At 42.6% G+C, this 24853-nt stretch overlaps 1 protein-coding gene across 4 annotated transcripts in view; it reads right to left on the bottom strand.

The window, feature by feature from the left end:
* The window catches only part of ncor2 (nuclear receptor corepressor 2), a 91622-nt gene that overhangs the window by 18610 nt on the left and 48159 nt on the right, over positions 1-24853 (bottom strand). For all 4 annotated transcript variants that reach the window (XM_080894457.1, XM_080894456.1, XM_080894455.1 and 1 more), the window contains exons 9-25: positions 23604-23670; positions 22398-22570; positions 22105-22198; positions 18854-19032; positions 18130-18184; positions 17941-18039; positions 16160-16302; positions 13592-13752; positions 12287-12349; positions 7063-7205; positions 6791-6929; positions 5776-6202; positions 2919-3039; positions 2085-2346; positions 867-1031; positions 270-397; positions 43-142 (exon numbers count right to left, since the gene is read on the bottom strand). In XM_080894457.1, the coding sequence (XP_080750583.1) occupies positions 43-142; positions 270-397; positions 867-1031; positions 2085-2346; positions 2919-3039; positions 5776-6202; positions 6791-6929; positions 7063-7205; positions 12287-12349; positions 13592-13752; positions 16160-16302; positions 17941-18039; positions 18130-18184; positions 18854-19032; positions 22105-22198; positions 22398-22570; positions 23604-23670 (2519 nt within the window). The remainder of the gene's footprint in view (positions 1-42; positions 143-269; positions 398-866; positions 1032-2084; positions 2347-2918; positions 3040-5775; positions 6203-6790; positions 6930-7062; positions 7206-12286; positions 12350-13591; positions 13753-16159; positions 16303-17940; positions 18040-18129; positions 18185-18853; positions 19033-22104; positions 22199-22397; positions 22571-23603; positions 23671-24853) is intronic.

The following is a 24853-nucleotide window of genomic DNA, read 5'->3' on the forward strand; positions in this document are numbered from 1 at the left end:
AATAATGAGAGAGTATCAATCCCCTCAGCCAGATTTACTCACCCCCTTTCCTCTGATCCATCCAAGGCACCCCCATCGGTGCGGAGGGCATCTTCCCATGGTCCAACCCATGAGCTGGGCTGTGCAGCTGTACTGGTGTGCCCTGTTTATTTAATTAAAAAAAAATGTACATGGTCATAAGAACAATATGTAGGATCACTGATCAAAACAATTACATGATTTCTACTCTCAAACTATGTCTACTTAATGTTATTGGTGTGGTGCTGTACCTGTGTGATAGAGCCTCCTGGCTTGGAGGAGGAAATGAGAGGTGGAGGCTCTGGCATTGTGAGCGGTCTCACTGCTGCTAGCCTTCCGCTGTCCTGCGGCAGTGAGGGGTGGCCTGATGGCTGGAACGCTGGCAGATGGATGAGATTGTGAGAATGAGATTTGAGCAAGTGATCTTTAGACAAAGGCTTAAAAAAGCAAGTTAAGTAGACATGGATTTGCTAAATGTTCTCACAGTACAGATAAAAGATTATGTAAAGCAGCGGTCCCCAACCTTTTTTGCGCCACGGACCGGTTTATGCCCGACAATATTTTCACGGACCGGCCTTTAAGGTGTCGCGGATAAATACAACAAAAAAAACTTAGTACCGGTACCGAAAAAAAGAAGATTTATTCATAACACACGTGAAAAGACCCAGGAAAACTGAGTTAACGATAAAAACAATAACAAAATAATGCTGAAAACCGATAAAAACCCTGAAAACCATACATTTCAGACCTGAGCCTCAACTCTCGCGGCCCGGTACCAAACGATTCACGGACCGGTACCGGTCCGAGGCCCGGGGATTGGCGACCGCTGATGTAAAGAGAATGCTCACAGTTGAAGTGGATCAGGTGCTGGTCATGAGTGCTCTTGGACATGTCTCGTGGGGACACAGGGTAAGGGGATAGAACTGAGCGCCCCAAGTTAGAGGTCCTCGGGTCATCAGGGCCGAGCGCCTGCTTCTTAGCTTCACTGTGTGGAGAGAATGCTGGGGGCTTTTCTGCAACAGTGACACACAAGGAGAGTCAGGACCAGGTAACAACACACAAATGGTTATCCACTAATCCAAGAAGTTGTCCTTTGGCCATTACCAACACACTACTGTCCACACCTTCATCAATGTCATCATAAGAATTACAAAGAATATCTCATGCTACCTCCCAGACAGAGTGACACGCCACTGAATTAGTACCCTTACTTAATACAATCACACCATCCCAGTGCTAATATTTAAAGTGAAATCCAGCTGAGGAGAAGTTAAAAGGCAATGGATGAACCTACTTAATCCCTGCAGGAGGAGCAGCAACTGCTTCTCATTGCTCTGAATGGACATAAGCACACCACAGATCATTAAATCCTCACAGCATTTTTACAATCATCAAATCCTCAATTTTTTAAATCCCCACAAGCGCTTACTTGTAACTATTACTTCCCCCACACGGTGATTAAATGCTGAAAAATATCAATAGATATCAGCTGGAATACATGTTTATATCTGTCCTTATATTAGCATAAATGAATGAAAAAGGACTTTGGAGTTCACAGCTGCCGTGCACATGCTGGTTATAAAAGACCTCTCTTTGTGTGGACCTTTAAAAGTCCATTCAACAAGCTTACAGTAACTGCACTGAACCAGACTGTATTCCCTTTTGGGTCAATAGCAATACCAGATCATTTATCAGTTCCCTCTCCCTGAGTGTCCCAGAAACACTTCAATGCCCTAAACACTAGAGTACACAGACTCAAGGTTACAGGATGTAGCAAGGACCAACAAAGTAAAACTAGATCAAATGCAACTAGAACAGCATGTTGTACTGCATTTTCATTAACCTCATTTTAAAAAAATAATTTCATTAATCCTCTAATCTTGTTTTCATAAAACACCAAGCTGTACACCCTGCAGTGGAGTGACACTAAGGTCATACAGAACAGTGATAAAAAGGATCCAAGCTGAAAACCTAAAACTGTGAAGAACTTGTGTTTGCAACTTCAGCAGGTAAATATAGTTTCTAGGCAATAAGAGAAGTTTCTGTTGTGATGGAGGTGTGCATACCATCCTTTTCGCCGGCAGAGGGGCTGCGCGGGCGAACACGTGGGCTGTTGCTGTGCAGAGCCTCCCTGTCTCTGTCTGCCTGTGGGGTATAAGGCTGCTGTTTGCCTGGCTGGCCTGGAAACTGCTGCTGCTGTTGCAGCTTGACCTCCTGGGAGGACTCCCCATGAGCCATGGTGATCTGTTGCTGGTACAGTGCCAAAGCGTGGGGAGGCAGTAATGCCTTCCCACTCTGCTGACCCCCGTGCACCGAGGCTTCTTGCATCTGCACACAGGGCGACAAGAAAATAACAGAGTTACATATGTGCCACACATATAACACAAGCCCACACCTATCCAGGAGCTGACATATGGTTAGCCACATAAAATATCTGATAAGCATGTCAGCTAAGACGCATCTCTTATTTCTTGACAAGCTAAAGTTTCCCTAATGGTCATTATCTCATTTCTCGTTATCCTCCATCTGGTTGGCTTATCTCATACAGTTATGACTTAACAATTTCACCTACTATGGTGTTAGCCTTGTAAGCAGAGAGACTTTGATAGGATTCACAACTGCAATGAAAGATTGTGAGTGCGTGAGTTCATCAGTTTTATGTGGCGAAGACACTTTCAAAGGCTGGGAAAGCCACGATGCTCTTCACTTAAAAAGGGACATAAAGGTTTATAGGGACACAATAACAATGCTCATTATCAAGTCCATATGTGTATTCTTGGATTCTAGCAAAGTAGTTCTGCATGAGTCATATTAAATAAAAAATAAATAAATACATAAAAAAGATCTGTAACTGTTTGAAACAAGAACTAAAGCTAGCAACTTTAAAATTAGCAACTCACAATAGGTGGTATAGCAGCTGCTCTCTGTTTCAGCTGTTTCAGATCCATGGGCTTCTGTAGTGGGGATGATATGACCCCATCATGAGTGTAGTTCAGTAGGCTTGGCCGTGGAGACATCATTCTACACAGACGGACAGAAATAAGTTAGTGGGAGTAAAGAAGAGGTTGAAAAGAAGAGCATACAAAATCACTTGTTTAGTTTTTCCACCCACTAATGTAGTAGGATGTGTGCTGACATAGCCTGAGACCATGGGAAAAAAGTAAAGATTCATATTGATGTATTACACATCTGTCAAAAAACACAACAGACTCTGAATTACAGTTAAACACACAAATCGATGCACAGAACCACGCATGCACGCCCCCCCCCCCCCCCCCCCCCCCCAACCCTCCCCCTTTTGTTTGCCTTGGCAGAGGGCAGCATTTCCCTGAGCTCTGCCAGTACATGCAGTCTGCTGTCATGGAAAAAACTGAACAAGTACCGTGCAAACACGACTAATCAGTTCTCCTACGCACTCTGACACCAATTTCTAGCGGCCTCATTCACAGACACATACGACATGTTTTATTAATATTATTATTTAAATATATATATATATATATATATATATATATATATATATATATATATATATATATATATATATATATATATATATATATATATATATATATATATATATATATATATATATATATATATATATATATATATATATATATATATATACACACACACATTTTCATACTGATGTGCAAATAAAATCCTTGGCTAATAGAAAAGTGCAACCTGTGGTACATGAACACACAAACACAGCTTGCCAAATATGGCTTCAATGCTGTACAGTGTAGCTAGGCAACTACTACCACTTCAAAGCCCTCACTGCTTTGTGTTCTTATGTCTGCTGTGTCAGAACAGAGATGTAAGATACCCAAGAAAACTCAAAAACCAGAAGATTTTTTACAACAAAGCTCTCAAACTGGTATAACGATGTAAACAGGGGAAATAAAGCAGGGAAGGGATACACTGATCAGCACTCAATCTGCCTAATACTGTGTAGGTCCCTATTATGCCAGAACAGCTCTGAGGCCTTTGGAGCTTGAACATGGCATCATTGTATCTTATGACTGCATGGCATTGGTGATATTGGAGTGTTTGGGTGCTGCTGTGGTATTAGGCCACTGTGCCTCATACTTTTATATGCAACAGATGTTTGATAGCATCATTGTCTGTAGAGTTTGGAAACAGGCTCACTGTCCAGAGGTATTTCTTATATTCTCGAGATGGTTTTCTGATATGTTTTTTGCTTTCTGTTGGAGGACATTAAGGTACAGCCATTTTTGTTGATCTGCAACAGTGTTAGGTGGGTGGTAAATAGCAGTAAAAGTAATAACCACATAAATACCAGGGAAAAGATGTCCCTGTAAAATTCAGGGTTATGGCTATAAGCCTGGTCCTCTGATTAGTGCTGATGGTTCTCACTATGGGCCTCCTGCATGACCTCATCAGAACCTCAAATGTCCCTATTCTTGAGAACAGCTGCAGCCTGAGGGGCTGGTAACTTTGGGAATCCTGAAAATGCAATGCTGGGGGAGACGCTGCCTGTGCTGCAACCAAGAGGCCTTGGCAGATGACAGAGGTGTCAAGGAAATCCTTTTTCCTTTGTCATTAGGGTGGGGAGCCCAAGCCAGCATGCCCGCCCCACAAGAACCATTAGCCCCATGGCTTTCCCAGTAGCCTATATTCCCACTTTCTGGAACTGGAGGACATTGTCGGATGTAACAAATATTTCTTCCCACATAGTGGTATCTGGTTTAGCTATCTTACCCTCTTCTGAAGGGATGTTGATCTTAGCAGCTGTGTGCTTGCACATGTCCTGTATGTTGCGCTATAAGGTAGACAGCGATGGAGGTTTAGTTGGTAGTGAGGGAGTTGGAAATTATAGTTAGAAGACAGGAGTTCTGAATCAGCTGACTCATCTCCATCATTGTTAGCGTCGCTTCCCAGGATAGCTCTAATAGAGAAAAGCCCTCACATCGTCAGTCTGCCACCAGTGATGGGAAAGAATTAGCTACTGGCTCAGAGTGTGCTTCTGCATAAAAGTCCTTAGGTATTAGCACTTTTCCCTGTGGCAAAGCTGCCTCACACACCAAAGGGACACTGCCCTGCAGGTTAGCCTGGTGAGCGAGCCTGCAGTGGCACAATTTGTGTCATAAAGGAATACAATGGATACAGATTTGGGGGGAGGTCAAGGCAGCCTCAGCAGTCTACACATGCCACACAAACTGGGTGTGTATCTCTTGTTGCTGCAGAGAGACAGATTTCCAACTTCACTCAGGTTGTTAGCCATAGACATGCTGGTGGGCCTGACAATCGGCTAAACAGCCACCAAACTAATGTGCAGGGAAGAATACTGCTGTTCTTTGGGTAGCGCAGACTAAAAAGTAGTGCTACTTATTTTATACAGTATTGCTACCTAATAGGGTACGGCTAGAGCCGTTAGCTTAGTACCCAAAGAACAGCTGCCAACAGGCTTCCGTGAGAAGAGAGAAGAGGTTTTTGAATGACATCTCACGCTATGTCACACCCCATTATGTGGGTGTCACTGAGAAAGCCTATAGCAGGTGGCGTAATAGTATTTCAGCTTCTGATGAGGTCAGGGAGGAAGCATTACCCCATAGTCATGAAACAAATGCGATGAAAGAGAATACTGCATTGTAGAGAGAGCATCCATCATATTCACTTCACGGGTCACAGTTTTAATGTTGTGCCTGTATAAAATTGTTGCTTTAATTTAAACAAATGGGAAATTACCATTTACCATTATCCACTATATCCATTGCTACGAACCCTCACCTGTTCTTATCTGTGTTGTCCGTCTCCTCCACCTCATCAGCACTGCAAGTGGCACTAGAGTCACTGTCTCCATGGGAGCAAGTTTTGGCCGCATGGTCCTTCTTGGAGTTCTTGTTGGAGCTCTTGACTTCCTCCGTGCCTGCAGTGGGAGGTTTTGTATCTGTGGCATCACTGGGCGGTGTTGGCTGCAGCTGGTCTCTGTTGGGCTCCCCTGTTTCAGTCTTAATCTCCTGTTTAATGGAATCTGCATCTTCCTTGACTGGAGGTTTCTCATCCCCTGCCTGACTTGTGTCTGCGAGGTCCTCCTTCTTGTCGCCAGTGTTTGAGCTGCCCTTTGCCTTGCTTGAGGCTTCCTCCTTAGCCTTGCTGTCCTCAGACGAGTGCGGCGAGGGCAGGCTCTCCGTGTCAGAGCTGTTATTGGCTCCACCTGGCAGGGACACAGGGTTCGAAAGGAAACAAATTAGAGGTTTGTACTACAAATGTTTTATCTCCTTCACCTTTTTTCTTCCATTTTTCCTCTTATCTCTTTCTGCTAAAGAAGATTTTTCGCAGTGCCAGTCTTCTGCCTAATCAGGTTTCACTGTACAATAAGGGGAAAACAAAACCAATTGGAATGATGGATGAAAGCCCCCAGGACTTCAGTGCTCTATTGAGGAAGTACAGTCTACGCAGTACACTTCTGTCAACAAACTACAGCAACGTTTCATGATCATTTTCCCATTTGTAAACCATGATTCTTTAAGCCAACGTGAGCTGCTCAAACACTTTTTTCTGTCATATGAAACGATGCCACTTTATAAAGTTTGTGTAGAATAAAATGCAATTTAAAAAAAACAACTCTGGCATAAATTCTACATTTACAACCATTAATAACTAAACTGTAAGAGAGTTATTAAGTCTATGTATGCAATCTAGTTTGTAGTTCGGCTGTAGTTGTCCTGAACATTCAATGCAATACAAACAACTTTGTAGACAAAATAGAAGGCTTAAAATCAAGGCATAAGGATTGATATACCTTCTCCATCCTCGGGGGCTTCTTCTTCATTGCAGCTGGCTCCTGAACCCTCCATCTCCTCCTCCTCTGCTGGATATGGGGCATTAGTTTCCTCATTCTGTGAGGCTTTGCCTCTACGACGGGCCTTTCGTTCCTTCTCCTGGGTGAAAATAAGCCCAAAAAAAAAAAAAAAAAAAAAAAACTCAACAGAAGCAATCTTACAGTATAACATTACACAAAGTATAAAATTCATTTTATTGTTTTTAAAGGCTTGCGGATGTCATTTTGATTACCGATTTCATTTTATGCTGCTGCAGAATTTCATCCAGTTTCTGCCTCTTCTTGTAGTTGAAGTAGAAGTTCTTGCACTGTGACACGGTCTTTGATCCCACCATCTTGGCGATGGCGGACCAATTCCTACCATACTGGAGAAGGCCTAGAATTAACAGATGGACAGGCAGAGGGATTAGGATAGACATACAGAGACAGACGTGTGGATGTGGCCCTTGATGATCTGCTATTCTCTCTGCAGCTGTAAAAGATGTAAGCTGTGCAAAGTGCACTGCTTGTGACGATTGTAAATTTAATGGTTATTTTGGCTTATATACTATCAACGCCATCTCTAATCTCTTCAAGTGTACAGCGTTGCCATTGTAAATCAATAGCCAGGAACATCCGTCTCTATACAGCTGTCTAAACTGCGGCACAGCCTGGGAGTTTTACCCACAGTGTAACATAGACACTGTTCCACTCTGCCAGGAGCACCATGGCTTATTAACATAGATTTCCAAAGTACAGACAGAGAGTGAAAGAAAGAGAGAGACTGATAAAGCAAAAAGGAGAGGGACGTGCTAGTGGTAGGTAAACCGCCAGTCAAACCAATGACATCACTAACTCACTCCACTGGGGTCACTGTGTGTCATATTCTAACTGACTTTGATGTGACCCACTTCCAAGAAACCCAAGTCCTTTACTCAGTCAAGCACATGATTGGGCCTTACACAAGAGTCTACAGGCACCCGCTGGGCCAGGGCTGTGATAGATCAACCTGTCATGAAACACACAAGAATGTAGGGACGCACACAAAGTGTGTATATGTGCTATAGTAAGATATGCAGAGAGCATTCAGTGCATAAAGACAAGTAAATGAGAAATACAGATAGCATAGAATCTGCTCCAGCGCCCCCCTCCCAGAGTCTGCTGTTAGCTAAAAGGCAGCTCATTAACAGTGTGTTGTAAGAGGCTTAGCTTACACCACCCACTTGTTTCCTGTGCCAGCCTGACAGGTCCTGGCAACAGGACAGCTCTCAAAAGGTTGCTGGGGGCTGGTGGGTGGGAGGGGTGTTATTAACAGGCACAGAGCCAACACGTCTTGGGATAACCTTGGCCATGGGTTCAGAGGTCTCTGCATCTCATCGCTTAATGGAGGTAGTAGGACGACACGCAGAGCTGCGAGCCAAAGGAGAGGAAAGGACAGCTGTTTACAGCCCCATCAGTTCAGCTCTCATAATAATCTGAAAGCCTGAATCTGATACCAACACTGGATTGAGTAGTTAGTGATAAGACTATTACTAAGTAATATCTGCAATAAAAACTGATCTATTAGTTGTTTACAAGTCTCATTTCCTGGAAATGTTTCATAAGACTTTGTGTACAGAGATACTTATAACACTGATATTACGACACATAAAATGCCACCTAAATATGAAAAAGTTTTTTTTAAAACTGCACAGTCGTGTTTCACTCGCACAATAGTTGCAATTGTATTAACATTAGCACCTACATAAGTGCTGTGTCACACATACAGTGTGTAAATGTAATTTAAAAAAAAAATCTCTAGCTAAAAGGGCTAGCAAAGCTATGAATCATGCAGAAAAAGTGGAAAGACCTATAATATTCACTGTTCGGCTGAGAATTTATTAATACTATTATAAAAAGAGCTGCCATAACAAGCTTGGGTGATCTTCATGTCTGAGCTTCTGGAGTCTAAAAGTGGCAGCGCACCTTGAAACTGTTAAAGTGGAAGAGGTTTTTCAGCTGAAATATTCATTGCTGCCACCAAAGGTATTGCTAGAAAAGCTTCTCCCAGGAAGAAAAGACTGGTTGGCCTGACTCGCTCCATGAGGACTGAGACACGTGACTGCTGATACCTAATAACCTTTTAAAGTCTGTGGGTGGGAGGGGGTGGACTGCCCTACAAGTCATACACCCTCGAAACTGATAAGAGTACACACAAAAATATATGCCTTCACACCAACCATGAAACAACGGTGGCATAAGAATAAGCACATTTATAGAAGTTAGATTAACTCTTCGCAGCATGCAGTGAAGCTGAAGTGCTAAAGAGTTCAATTTATTTACTGAAGGTCAAAGGTCACTTTGTGATGACCTCTAGCTATATCCAGTTTGATCCGCCACACGCAAGCACACAAACCACACAAAGCACAATCCCAATAAGTTATAGTTGGCTCAGGGCCTCAGTTGCTCAGAGCAACACACATGTAGCATACATCCAATCAGCTGTAAGAATACTGAAACAGGTGGTAGCCTCACACCCAATCAGGACATCGTATTTTCTTTAGCTCCTCCCAGATAAAGTCCAATCAACACCTGGTGCGGCCAGAAAGTGGTTATTCCTGTCTGTCACATGCCTGTCGCTCTGGTCGTCGTCTCGTGCCCCTGCTCTGGATAACGCTATCAGACGGTCTGATCTCTCGAGGGCCAGCAGGGAAGCTGTTCAGGGCTGGGCCTTCCGGATCCAGAGCAGAGGAGATGAAAACAGCTCAGTCTCAGTGTTCTTCTTGCCAGCTGGCTCGATACATGAGCCGGTGTCAGGTTGACATACTCTAAACCAGCACATGCTCCTGGCCTCTCCCCTCCTTTTCCCTCTCCCTCTGTCCTCCCTGTGCTTCGGTGAGTGCTGCTCTGTTCTTCTCAGTCGCTCCTCTCCCCAATGGCGGTCGCCTGGGAAGACTTCCACAGGAAAGTGGGACTGTGGGGCGGTTCTATGTGCTCAGCCTCTCTCTCCTCATCTGATCTCTCCTCTATCTCTCTTTTTTTCCCTCCCTCCCTCTTTCCGTCGGTCTGTCCCTCCCCCTACCTCACTCTGCCAGCAGGCACCGCGGCATGCACATACACACACATGCACACACAACCGCATGAGTGAGTACAAACTCTCTCTCTCTCTCGTTAATACTCTAGCACACAGACACAAACATACACTCGGGCAGTCCAAGAGTAAACAGAGAGAGAGAGAGAGAGAGAGAGAGGGGGGGGGGGGGGGGGGTGGAGAGAGAGAGAGAGAAGCCTGGTGAAAGCGAGGAAACACAGAAAGCAGAGCCACTGAGCCAGAGAGACAATGGAGAAAGGGAAAGGATATAGAAGTGGAGAGTAAGCACAGAGAGAAGAGTGGGGGCAGCAGGGGTGAGAGAGGGAGTTGATGTTGATACCATGAGAAAGCATAAAGGCTTTCACATTTTTCCTGACTGACCTGCTTTTCATCTTGAATGTGACCTCTCTAGTTTATAACAACACACAGTGAGAGGAGAGAGAAAGTGAGTGGGGGAAAGAGGCGCTTGCCAAATCTTCCACAGCTCTTGCCAATCTGGGCTGTTGCCATCTTCCCAACCGAGAGACAGAACGAGAGAGAGTTGGAGCAACGGCGGAGGAGAAAGGGAGAAAAGATAATATGGCATTCTCTACCTGCTGCTCCTTTAAATGGGTTCTTCCAGCATGCAGAGCTGGGCCTATTATCCAGCTGCCTGGCTGCCCGCACCCAAGCGAAGCCTGGCAGATTAGCACACTTACATAAATGCTGGCCAAGACTGGTACGCACTCCAGCACACACAGGCATAGCCTTTGCTACACATTACTTGCATGTGCCCACATTCACGTAGGCGTAGGGTGGTGGGTTTAAGACAGAGTTACAAAGCCTGCTCATCTCTTGTTTGAGGTGCCAATCTTTGACTGGGGAAGACAAGGGCGATCCATCTCCAAGTGTGGCCATGCCATCCTCGAAGGCACTGCTGGCTGGCACTGCCACGCAGGAATGGTGAGGCCCAGCCAGACACTATAAATGCCATTATTCAGATCTGGTTAGCTCAAAGGGATAAACACATTAGCATCGGGACACCTAAACCTCTTTAAAACATATACATGTCAAGCACCTGCTGCGGAAAAGCACCTTGACAAACTTATTCAAAACTAAAGCGCAACTGAGGAAATGGGAGGACGGAGGTTGTGATCTTGGAATGTCTGAATTCTTGGAAAGGGAATCCCTTTTGACAGGTGTGGAGGTTGTTGCTAGAACTGATGATAAAACGACCTCCTCCTCCTCAGCCCTTGGTACTGTAGCTGGGGTTCTGTGGTTACATAAGCCCTTCACAGAAGCACCGCTCCCACAGAGCTGCCAGGCTAATCCTCTTGGATGGAGTGCCCCACTAATCCTACAGCAGGAGAATGGAACTGAAGACATTAACCAGGATTACTACACAGGACCGTGTTCGAGCCAGGCTAGTGCCAGTTATCACAAAATAACCTCTTAACACACAAACCTGCACAAACACCCAAGTAGCAATTTGCAGGAGACGGGACACAAAGCACAAAGCAGGTGCAGACTAAATGGGATTTTAATATCACACTGGAGCTTCTGATAGTTGTTTGCAAGGCACCTCATCTGCTGTTCAAAACATTCAAAAACAGGCCTGCCAGTCGCACAAAGCACAATGACACATCACCTATAAATTACCACAAAGCAGCCGCCTTGTGAAACCCAGTGAATCATGTGCAGAAGACCTAGCACTACAAAGAGGTAGTTGATCAACTTTGCCCACTATTTTAGAAGTTATCGAAAAAGGATACATTTATTGTGAAGAGTAAAGAAAGATCTTTATATGCAATGTCACTGCCAACACACACACACACACTCACCTTTTCTTGCAATATGTAAACGTGTTTTTAAAGCATAGTAAACATTACTGCAGGTAAAGGGCTCATTGAATCAGCAAATGAGGGTAATGTACTGCATATTAAAAAAACGAAACCAAAAAAAAAAAAAAAAAAAAAAAAAACAACTTTAAAAGCATACTCAGAGAGTGCAGGTGCAAGGAAAACTGACAGAATGTCAGTGACCTTTATGAATCAGCCAGTAATCTTCAGTGAGAGACAATAAACAGCCGCATTCGTTAATGACTGCTGTATTCGCAGGGGTTGGTTGATAAGGGGCAGACTTTACAGCCTCCTTGATAAAATACAGGCTTGCCTTGACCCAGAGACACAGGGAAACGGCTCCAAAAAGCAGCAGACTCCGTTCAGGCAGACTGACATACACATGCATAGACATAACCTAGCAGCACGTGGTGGTTGCTACCACACCAACAGGAAGTCACAGCCACATCACTTGTCTATGCTTTCGAACAGTGCTTGAAGCTGATAAGTATTCTTTGCGTTGACGAGTTTATTATAATACATAAAACATGCAATAAAGCTACTTCACATGAGAAAAGAAAGGTGTCTTACCTTTTTTGGCAGTTTCCATCTCTTCTTCAGTCCAGCGAGAGCTCTCATTCATTTCAAGATTGGCTGTTAAAAAATTTTTTTTAAAAAGACAAAAAAAAAAAAAAAAGACAAAAAAGGAGAACCACCAAGTTAGAGAAGGCGGGAGGAGGTGGAGGGGGGAGTGGGGAGTTGTCACTATGTCTGTTAGGGAGTGACTGACGAGAAGAAAGACAGAGAGAAATTAAAGAAGAAAAAAAGAATAAGAGGGGGAGGGAGGCTTGAGTTGCTTGCTAGTGAAGCACTGCAGCATGGGTCGCTAGGGACTGTTTGTTTTAGATGGTGGAAGCAGGAAATCCAAGGAGAGAAGTCAGTTAATGATTATAGACATAACAACTGGCTTCTTTCGCTGCACAGGCCATAAGCCAGGCTGTCCCTGGCCTTCCATGACAGGACAGCGCAGCAGGAGTCTGTGCTCACGTGTCCTCTATATGGACCTGTGAAGGGCACATTGGGCCAGCTAGCACTTCTGCTAGCAAGGGAGCAAACAGTGGCAGGGGTGTGGCTGCTGACTGAGAGCCCCTACAGCCCGAGTCACCAGGGGATTCTTTGTGACTACACCTGCAGCATGTATGCACAAATGCTGAAACATCAAAAATGCCATCCTAGCCTGAAGCTAGTTTGTCTGTGTGTGCACAGCTTACACACCATCTGTTAGAACATGAAACAGAGCTAAGCAGGGGGACAGTGCTGACACACAGTCCTTTATTAATAGTTCATCTTTTGCCAATAGGATTTTGTGTGCGTACCTAATGCTGCCACATTTTACACCCATTACGATTTCTTTTTTTTATGGTGTTTGAGTGACAGTCAGGCAAAAGTAATGAGTTTAAGACTGAATAAGACAACACGAATAACAGACAAAGGATCAACAGTGCACTCTTGTGGTACGGGACCAAAGACCACAACTAGATCAAAGGTGACCAAACTCAGTGCTGAGTGATGATGGCAAATATTTATCTGTAAAGATTCTCTCTTGTTCAATTGCTGTTAACAAATGCACACAATTTATTCCTGCATGCCATCTTAATCTTTTACATCCAGTTAAAAATTATGGGGTTAATTTAGAATGATTTTGTAATAAAGTATGTCTTTACATCTGTATATAAGTCCAATAGCAATTTTATCATGCTGTTTACCTACATTGTTTTCTAAGGCTACAGAGTTCAGCGTGGCTTAAGTCATATGATAATTTGTTGTTTTTTTTAACACTGAAAGAAGAGAGAGGAGAAATCTGCACCAATTTGCTGCAATGCAAGAGATACTGACCGAGCTCATTGTTGAGTGGCGGTGCTGAGGTCTCCTCTGCTTCGCTGGTCATAGAGCGGGTTATACGGCCCTTGCGGCGTCCCTGGCTATTGGCTGTTCGTCGACCCTTGATAGCCACGGGAGGCTCTTTGTCCTCTGCATCTTCTCCAGAGGTGTCGTCCCTGTATTTGGAAAATGTCAACAGAGTCAGCAAGAGAATGCACCGGGTTGCTGAATGGTCGGGTCTATTAAACGGGACATTAATTTCTGGGCAGCACTGTGAGGCACTGATAATAGTCTTTTAAAGAAAAAAACAAAACAAAACAAAGGTAGGGTGGGGGGTATGATTCAACAGCATAATGGCTTCAGTCTGAAACTGAAATCAAGTGTTTTATTGCAGAAGAACAGACTACAAGCATGATCTGTGGTGAGTTTTGTGCAGGCAAAGTTCATCACAAAATGATGACTCAAGATTTAAAAAAAATGGTTCCAAATATTCATCAGGGATATAAATTTTATTTAATATTTATTGGGACTATAATAATTTCTGAAAAAAAAAAATGCAAATGATAGGATGCAAATATTGAACAAACAGGAGCTGTGACACATTTCAATACTACAACGCTAAAAAACAGCAGGACCAAGAAAAAGCATCTCACTGAAGTAACACTGGGAAATTGTGGTACATTATTCAATATGTGGACAGAGAAGCAGGTAAATGAAACTAATGGACTGTTTTCTGATATGCAAAAATAATGACCTTATATGCCTGATGCAATTACTTGCGTGGGTATACTGTCCCAATCCTGGACACGGACATGTTTGTCCAAATGAGGATGGGCTAGGGCTGTTCGATATAACGATACATATCAGATGACGATATAAAAACGTCTATCGTTTCATTTTACGCTATCGTTTGTTTCGTGGGTCGCAAAATAAACTGTTTACAACAATATTTTTTCATCGTTTTGATGGTCACTGCAGTGGCTATATTCATTTCTTAAAGTTCTCTCTTTCTCTTATATTTTATATAACCACACTACGGACGGACAAGCGCCTGTTTTTATGCGTTGTCGTTAGCAACAACGACGGTAACACCATCGCGTGTCCGCTTGTTTATGTTCCACATAAACCTTTCACAATAAAGCCAAAGATCCTGTTGAGAATCACGTGAAAGAGCAGATTATTTCCGGATGAGAAATAAAAAAAAGAGTCGCCAGGTGCTAAAAAAATAAACCTTAGACTCAAACGTTAGAACAGGCTTTGCCCCGCACCACGCTGTGTAATAAATACTCAAAGTAAATAACAAAGAAAATGGCGGCCATTACAACTTATGTCTAAAAATGTATAGTTTCACGCATCTGTTAGAACACTTGACTACAGTTACATGACGCGCAGCTGGAAACACTTCCCGCAAGTCGAGCTGCCCGAGATTCACAGAATTTACAGAAAATATTACATTTTTGTGATTTATGTCGTTATCGGACGATAGATGTCTTATATCGGGATATGAGATTTTGGTCATATCACACAGCCCTAGGATGGGCAAAAATACCTCAGAATGAAACAAACTTCAAATCAAAAATTTGAACGTGTATGCAGACGCTGCTTTTTCCATTCTTTTTATTTCCAGGATAATTTATTGAGTGTCTGCACAATGGCATGCCAGGAGACAGCCACTGAATTTGAACCTTCTGCTCCTCCATTCATCTTCCCCCAGCTCCATTAATCTTGCTGAGGGGAGCTGGTGGCACACTAAATATAGGCAAGCCAGCTGTGCCAGGGGTGACAGGCAGGCAGCGGGGTGTGCTGGGAGTCACGGAGTCCCCTGGCCTCGCCTCAGAGCAGGCGGGCACCCGGCAACGCTTCATCATCATCATCCTCCTGCAGTCTGACACATCTGCAAATATGACCTACCATTGCTTGAAACTGCTAGAGTGTACACTCTCAGCTGACAACATAATATAGTGCCTAAATACACACGCAGAGGGATGGATTTATCTAATAATTTTCAGGCAACAGAATGCAATGAAATTCCTACCGTTTCTGCCTCATTCAGTGGCACCGTGCCTAAAAACACCCCCTCCTTCAACACTGCACCCAGCTAGGTTAATTACACGGCTTATTTTCCTCACCAAAAACAACTCAGACTAACAAAATAAGCACAGAGTTTTAAAAATGAGACTTTGTGCTATTTGCAAAGGGATGAACGTAAACAGGAAAACAGCTGCTCTACTAGGGAGAGCAAATGGAAGCTCAAAATTGCTGTAGGTGGAAAGTCTGGCTGGAGGTGAGGGAGAAAGAGCTCAAGGGTTACAGAATGATTGCATTTCCAGATCAACTCCCAATAGCCAAAAATTACCCCAACTCCATTTCCTGCATCCTGACATGGAACAATTCGAAAAATTGCGACTTGGAGAAAAAGATCAAGTAAGAAAAATTACTCCAGCTGTATGGGTTCACCCACTCAACTCCATCTTTTCTTTGAGCTGTCAGTGTGCTCTCAAATTTAAAGCTCCCAGTGCTAAAAGCTTGCTTGGATAGTTTTGACTTCTTTTTTTTTTTTTTTTTAAATTAATGGCAACTCACTTCATTCCATCTTCCTTGTCTTCAGTGTCATTTTTCTCTTCATCCCGCTCTGCCTCCTTCTCTTTCTCCTCCTTCTCCTTGTCTTCCTGGCTGTTCCGGTTCACTTGTTGTTGCTGCTGCTGCTGCTGCTGCTGCTGACCGTGCTGTGAGGAAAAAACACAACAATGAGGTGCCGTATTACAAAGATAATCCCAAGTAGTTTGGCAAAAACAAACAACCCAAAAATCTCCTGCAATTTGCACATCTTTGACGCACACGCTTCAGTGTGCAAACGCAGAGGCATTCAGATTTTGTCAAAATCCTGTGCATCCTGCCCATCAGATTAATATAAAAAGAAGCAGTCGGTGGTTAACAGCTTTACTTGAGTAGGTTACTCCAGTATCTTTCTAGCATTACTAACCACAATTTATCTTCTCCGATTTCATGCATGTTCTGCTTGCTTCCAAACAGCGAATGACTTAGCAATTTTGGTGGCAGAACCCAAGTCTGAGACTTCCTAGCCGACGGTGTCAGGCTGGCCTTTGTGGTGGTGTTTTTTTCTTGTTTTTTTAAACATAGAATATGAAACCAAAAAAAAAAAAAAGAAATTCCACTCTTCCTCATTTCTAAAACCTTGCTTTCTTTTATTGTTTTTTAAATGCATCTCACTTTACCTAAATGAAGATTTACGCAGCTTCAATTTTAGCATAGGCAAAACCAAAGAGGATGCGAAAGTTCCGAAATTACAGTAGCACATTTCTTGCTCCTGAAGCACCCAGAACCACTTCCTCAGCAGTTTCCTGCCTGTCTGGGCTTTTATGGTTAGAGTTCACAGCACTGACACGCAGCTCGACCTAAAACCATAAATACTGCTTAACAATGATCAGTCGGCTCTTCATCAAGAATTAAGATCTCATATTCTCTTTTTGAGGTATTTGCAGTATCATTCTGAGCAAATGCTCACCCAAACCATGTAAACAATGTGTATCTCTGTAATAGACATATTTTCAGTAGCTCCTGACAACCAAACAACAATTGGCAAAATCTTACTTAGCATTTGTTGTTAGGGAGGGAGAAGAGTAAATTTAAAAATGCACCTTTCACACAGAGAAGCTAATTCTTTTTTCTCCATTTGCACAGCATCCCTAATGTCCTCTCCCGCTCTGTGAAATTAATAATGATCTCAACACAACACTACAATACTTAGAAAAAGATTGGACTCTGTGAAGCTGGAAAGACATTAACATTTATATTAAGTCATTTCCTATTATATTTTCTCCTCTCCCCAAAAATAATCTGTTACCATTTGGAGCAATCCTGATGTATAGCAATGCACTTTCTGTTCCTCCTCTGCAGATACCTCCCTCTGTGACAGTGAGCTGTAAATGCTAGCTGCTAATCAAGAGATATGGTCGCAAAGTGCCTGGTAATGAGCAGTTTCTTCAGGAAAGATGACATAGTTTGCTCATAAACATACGAAAAGGTCGCCCTACATGTGCCATTTCATTAGTGCCACCATGAAGTTAGCACCTGCGGTTAGATACATTATAACAGAGTTCATTTGGAGCAGGAATAACGTCACCCTACTACAGAAAAATGGTTTAACATGGTGAGATGATGATTGTGTTTACAACAGACATTATCAGCCTCATTCTGAGTTGATTTTAAAGGGACTTAAGTCTTTCAGTGTGCCATATTTACACATAAAGTACCCCATGTGCTCTACACAAAAACAATCTTATCTCAACTCAATCACAATGCAGAGAATCTATCAGAAGTGTAAGCCTCAAAGATGAAAATACCTGGCTTCTTCCTCTGCGTCGGTAGTTCCTTCGCACAATGTTCTTGTAGTTCTCATTCTTTTTGGTCAGGTAGTAAAAGAGCACACACTCTGCCACCGTCTGAAACATGAAACAAATGTCATTTCTTATGCCTTGAAAAAAGGGAATGACACAAAAACAAAGGAGTGAAGAGGGAGAAAAAAAGTATACCTTTCTCTCTAGAAAAGACGCAATCAGACCGAAGTTTTTGGGGTGCTGGATGAACCTGTGGAAGCACAACAAAGGCAACAGAATGAATCCAAAATAATGGTAATTTCTGGAAAGTCACAAAATACCACGAAGAGAGTGCCTGGGGGTGGGATGACATCAGCGATCACACAGAAAGAAAATGAGAATTTATGACTCAGCTTACCTAAAAAAAATAAAACAAAAAGAACAGAAAAAAGGAGAAAAACAAAAACCCTGCTTTAAATCTAAAATCTATTACATAAATAAATATTTCAATAAATAAATAAAACCGGTTACTTAGTATTTCTTTTAGATCAGAATTGTTAGAAGAAGAAGCTGAAGTTTATGTGGGGCCAAACTTTAAAGTTGACGATTTTACAGCACGGGTTTGATTTGGCTGCCTGAACCGCCTCTTCTCAATTCTCACGAAAGAGGAAGAGTCACTTCCTTACTAACAACTCCCTGACCCTTTCTCAGTCACACATGTTTCACAGGGAGTAAAAGACGCAGTTCGCCATGTTATATAAAAAGCAAATCTCAGGAAATTTTATGAACGTAAGAGCTGAACTGAAAGTTAATACAGCATCTGAAAACAGAATAAACCTGTAAAGATGAAGGAAAACCAACAGTCTGGTCATATGCTGTGCTGTGGGTGTCCAACAGCTTCTGTTTCTAGCAGTGTTATTATCAAAGGAAAGGAGCTTACTTCTCTCTGAACGTGTCCTTCTCTTGATCGCTCCACATATTCATAACCTGCCGGTCCTTGTACACCTTCATGGGGTCACCCATCAACCCATTCATGTTGATGAACTTGATGCGTTGCTGCTCAGCGTCAAACAGCATAGGAGGGATGACTGCCAGCTGTCGCATTTGCTTCTCTGTGTTCTAGTGTCCACGCGTGCCACAAACCCACACAAGACAGAGAAATCAACATCCTGGAGTGAGGGGGCTGGTCTCCAGAGAGACATACAGCCTAGTGCTAATACAGACATGCACTCTCTTAAAAAGTTGTGTGGTAGCACATGATGTTTGAAGCATTTGGAAAACAAGCACAGAATTTCAGTGTGATTTGGTGACTCAACAGGCTCTGTTATGCTAGGTCTAATAGCAGCTCTCCTTCACAGACTTATTTCCCATCACTCAATTATTTGCAACGTAACAAAGAACCAAAACCTCAGGACTGGTTTGTAAATGAAAAGCACTGTCTTGTTGTCAGCTTTCCAAAGACTGAAGGTTTGCAGTCTAATCGACTGACAATAAGTAATCATGACACTGTCAGGAATAAGTACGAGCTTTTGTGCATATTTTTGTGTGTTAGAGTCCAGACTTCAGTTTAGTAGATGAAGCTTGTGATGAGGAGGAGGATGACGTTTTATCTATATGCCAGTCACGTTGTGTCTTTCCTTTGTGTTTTCACTTCTTTGGTGAGGGGGATCCTGTCTCAGATGATAAAACATAGGTGTGATCCTTCATATCGTGAGTCTGAAGGTGCAGACATTAATTAAAATTTGCATTCTTGGCACTTTTCTCCTCTACCTTTGGTGTACTTTGCATGTGACTGGTCTGTGATATTTTCAGTGACTATATTTTCAATTTGAAAACACACTTTGAGAACTGAATTTCATTTCAACTGGAGTAATTATTAGCTTTTGTACTTTAAATGCCCCACAACACTTGAATGTCAAAATATTTTTAATACTAAAACTCTTCCCAAAACCTGTAAATCTCCAGGCAGTTACTTAGCTGTGATTTTGAAGTCCATGCTAAAGTTCCCCATTCTCTGCCTGAAGGTTTAGATTCATCGCAGAACAATTACACAGAGTGTAACGGGCAAGAACTATGATTACTGAAGCTAAGGCTATGGGTCAACTGTACAGATTACACAGCACATAAAGCAAAGAGAAAGGAGGTAAGACTACCAGTGAGAGAGCCAGTAGAAACTGCCAGAAACTCCTAAAGCCTTTGAGAGCATTCCAGCTGAAAGCAGCTGTGCTAGCTTCTGGGTTGTGGTGGCCTCAAAAGTATAGTTGGTCATTTTTTTAACCACTTAAGCCCCACGCCCCCGGTGCCGGGGCAAAAAGGAGGAGATCACATTTAATTGGTTATAACACAGGTGAGAAATGTAAGTCCAGACATGTGTGGTATCCACAGAAAGCTCTGAATCTCAGCAAAAATGTCATATAAACCATTTCTATAACCGCCAAACACACCGAAAACAAGCCATGATTAAACGAGCAGTTACGTAAATGCGCAGAAGTCTGCTAAACAAACAAAACCAAACAAGAATTTCTTCAGACTTCATGTATCAGGCTAAAGAAAGGCTGGTTATCTTCTAGATTGGTTGAAGTGATGTCAACGTGACATTGTTACTGTGATCCTGTTGGCTCAAACGGTTAAAAAGAGGGGCCAATCATGCAAATTGACCAAAGGAAACCAAAGTTACAGCCCCAGAGGCCAATCAAACGCTCTATGCGCACTGCAGAAAAGGGCCATTACCATGTAAATGTGTGGTTAATTCTTCAAAAATATTTTTTAAAAAAGCATTTTTAGGCCTGTTAATAAAATTAATTAATTTCTGCTCTTTAATACATAAAAAAAAAAATTCCAATGGTATGGTGTCCAATTGTGTGCCGAAAGTGGACATTTTTGTACAGCGTCTGGATATTCATGTATTGACAGTGCTGTAATTTTTCCACTGTTTCACTTTAGAAACATAAATTTTTGCACAGAGGATGTTTAAATGTTGGTTACTGAATTACTGGAATGAAATGTGAACTGAGGCATATTTTTGAAAGGGTTATATGCTAAGAAATGTAAAAAAATTAAAAAAATTAAAAAAAATAGGCGAGGATTAAATCTACATTGTCATTCTGCTTAACTGCATTTATCCATGTGGCTAGAGACTGGTCACATACAAAGTACACCAAAGGTAGAGGAGAAAAGTGCCATGAAGGCAAATTTTTATTCATGCCTGCCAAAAAAGTGAAAATACAAAGAAAGACAGCGCGCCTGGCATCTGGATAAAGCGTCATCCTCTTCCTCACTACAAGCTTCATCTCCTGAACTGAAGTCAGGACTCTAAAGATGTATTTATTCCTGACAATGTTGCGATTATTTATTGTCAGTCGATTAGACATGCAACCCTCCAGTCACTGGAAAGCTGATGACAAGACTATCATAGCCGAAGCAAACCAAACATTTCCCACTGTAGTATTTTCACATTTAAATTCACCTAACAAAACACAAGTTGACTTATATTGAAGTCAGAGCAAATGCATTGTTTATGTCAGCAGCTCTGGCACTGCTCTGTCAGTGAATCGGTTTGAATTATGACAGAGAGTAAGGAAACAAGGAGGAACTGCTAGTGATCTGTTCAGATGAAGTGCTGCAGGCAACAGCACACCTCTGACTTCTTAGCAAGGTAACCAGCTTTCACTTTTACAGCAAGTTTTTGTTCAAAGACTCACGTTGTGTCTTTCAAAAAACAAACAAAACCAAAAAAAAGATGATTGTTCAGCATGATGATGGGAAAGGCCAATTACTGACAGATTTTCTGGTCCTTTTTTCTCTTTGTACACCTATAACTGTGTGAGGTGCAGCATTAAACTGGTATCAATACTGCCACCAGTAACTGCAGGCGTCACCAAAAAAAAAAAAAAAAAAAAAAAAAAAAAGAGCAATAAAAAACATCCAAAGTGCAGTGAAGCTAAAATGCTACACATCAATATTTGGCCTGAGCTGCACTTACCTTTAAACCAGCAGCAATTAACATATAGACAATTTTTAAGCTCACAAACTTCACATATTTAATACGAAATAGGTGAACGCTCACATATACAGATTTACATATTAAGGCATAATCACATTTCTCCCAACTTGACTGGGAAGAACTTACAAATACAAGATGCACATGAAGACCAAGTCTAGGGGCTAAGCCACTTTAAGAGAAGAGCTTACCTCATGCTCTGATATTCCATCAATGATTTCAGAGACTTCATGTTCACTGCGAGCTGCAGATGAGGTCAGCCCACCCCCTCGCTGCCCAACACGGCTACAAAAAGAAAAAAAGAAGACCCGTTCATTCAAATCTACCCACACACTGCTGGCAGTGAGCTACCTACATCACATGATGAAACAAATCCACGTTAACGCTTTACAAGAGCAGCAGTAATAAGGCAACAAATCAAACTGATTGAGTCTGTTACATTAACAGTGTCTGTTGTGCCGGTAGGGAAAACAAATCATCCCACCTCTGCATTCGCTCCTGCAGCTCTCTTTGCTTGCGGATCTCTGGGAACTGTTTCTCGTAGTACTCCCGCACCTTGCTTTCCTTGGCTCTGCGCCGTGGGTTGTTTTCAATGCGCTCCACCTTCTTCTCCCAAGCCTCCATTAGCTGGTCATAGCGCTGGCAAAACTTCTGTTCCTGAAGGATCACAGAAACAAAACGAGCTCAGTCTAATGTGGATCTATTTAAATATGATCCTTACGCCATATTGGATTTGAACTAGGAGGAGTATTACGTTTGAGAAGATGCATTTCCTGAAGATTTGACAGGAAACCTTAAAACACACGGCAACCCTCAAAGAACAAAATGATTTTTCATATTACGTCTCCTGGGTGTATCCTACCATGCACCCCTGTGTGTTCAGAGGGGGCAAAGTGACGTGTTGGTATTCTACGAGGAGTCTAGCCTCGAGTCAAATCTCCGGCAGACGGCAGCCAACTGTTTTCCCAGCATCCTCACAGGCAGGCTGTAAAGCAGGCCATTAACCCTGGTGGAGACACGACCCTCGACGGGCTCATAAATTACAATGTAACGTCCCCCTTCACTTTGCCCACAAGGAGCTCCTCACTTTGAGAAGAGTGGACACCGTGACACTGATGAGGTGCTGCATTTGAACCATTTTTTTTTTTCTTTCTTACATCAACTTACAATACAGAATATGCTGTGACAGAGTTCCTCTGGCACCAACTGAGAGATTAGATGCTACTTTCTCATCATATATTTTTTACTTTTGGATACACGCAAATGTCAGTAAAAAATAATGATTTCCTGTCAAGTCAGTTGATTTTACAATGGCTGCCTGGCTTTAGCATCAGAACTCACCCCATTGATCTCAGCTTTATTTATAGTCGTGCTCTTTAGCTCAGTCTTACTCAGGCCCTGGCAGGCTGGAGCATTGGGTAACCCTGTACACTGCTCATTACAGTGTACAGTGAATTCAAAATTATACTTTCAGATGACAACATGGGTTATTTTTTTGGTTGGTTTTGAGAGCAATTGTTTCCCAGGAGCACAGTGCAAGTACCAACAGCAGATCATACCCACAACCTTTTTTTTTTTGTATGCCTAAAATGGCCACGCACTTCAAGGAGCAGCTGGCCCACTTTCATACTAGTCATCTGTCACGGGCTAAGGCCAGCAGAGAGTCAAAAATGTGAAGTTCTATACTTACCCACTGCTTACGAGCATGATTTCTCCTTTTGAAGTATAAGATGAGCTTCTTCCTCATCGCCTGGTTTCTAAGAGGAGAAAACAGAGGGCAGAAGGATGGGAATAAAAGAATAAGGTGAGAACATGTGAGGGGGATCCAATCATTGTCAGACACTGCTCTGGCTTTCATCATATTTCTCTCACATAATGGAGCCAAGCCTATGATGTCCTCAAGATCCTCAGGTACATTTTCTATTATTTCAGGAGCTTCTGTGCGGCACTTCTTTTCTCAATACAAAAATAACCACATAAACACACACTCTCTCTCAGACTCTCACACACTCACATAAACACAAACAATGCCTGTCCTTGTATGCCACCCCTCGATAAACTCAAACTTGCTTCTGGGTGGAAAGGACAGCGAGGGGAGCCAAACTTATAAAACTTGTCTGTGCTGGGAACAGCCAGCCACAGAGCTTCAAATAAAGGTCAGGGCCAGTAATCTCCTTAGGCAGCCACTCAGTTTGTCTCTTTCTTTGCTGCAAGACAGAGTTTTATTCCTGACACTTAATCTGTCACTTGTAAGGTCACGTTCCCCACTGATTAATGTAATCTTATTCTACATTAGTCACTTCAGCTGAGCCGCAGGGTCCTTCAGGTCATGGACAAGGACGGAAAACTAGGAAGTGGGCTAACAGGGGTGTATGACTCTTGTGAAAATTTAAAGATAGCACGATAGCATTCAGTAAGCAGAGATATAAATGCTGACGATGGCCCTGCTCGCATTCCCAACTTTTTATCTGTAGTACCAAAACCAAGTCAGATCTACAGAGCCTCAACCCCCAACCTACAAAAACACTCCCACGCACACACACATACAAACACAGACACATGTTGAGCTGTGGCATTGCAGCAGGGTTGAGGAAAGATAAAAGCTGCCAAATCCAGCTAGATAGTGTAGATGTCCACACAGTGTGGCCTATAATGGATGAGAACTAACTCACTATGGCAAAAACAGGACTGATAGATTAAGCTCTTTAAGGACAGAGATGGCTTTGTCCTCTAGACACCAGATGGCAAAGGGAAAGATTAGCAGCCCTGAACACTTACAAAAGGTTTCCTTTGTCCTGCTGTAAGCCGGTGCCATTTCTGAGATATTGGAGAACACTGTAATTTGGCATTATACCTCTAAAACATGACGGCTGAAAGACGCATTATATGCAAAATTGTGACAGATGTTCTACAGTGGTGCCACCACACTAAGAAAAAAAA

The sequence above is a fragment of the Rhamphochromis sp. 'chilingali' genome (assembly GCF_963969265.1).
Source record: "Rhamphochromis sp. 'chilingali' genome assembly, chromosome: 10".
In the NCBI taxonomy this organism is placed as follows: domain Eukaryota; kingdom Metazoa; phylum Chordata; class Actinopteri; order Cichliformes; family Cichlidae; genus Rhamphochromis; species Rhamphochromis sp. 'chilingali'.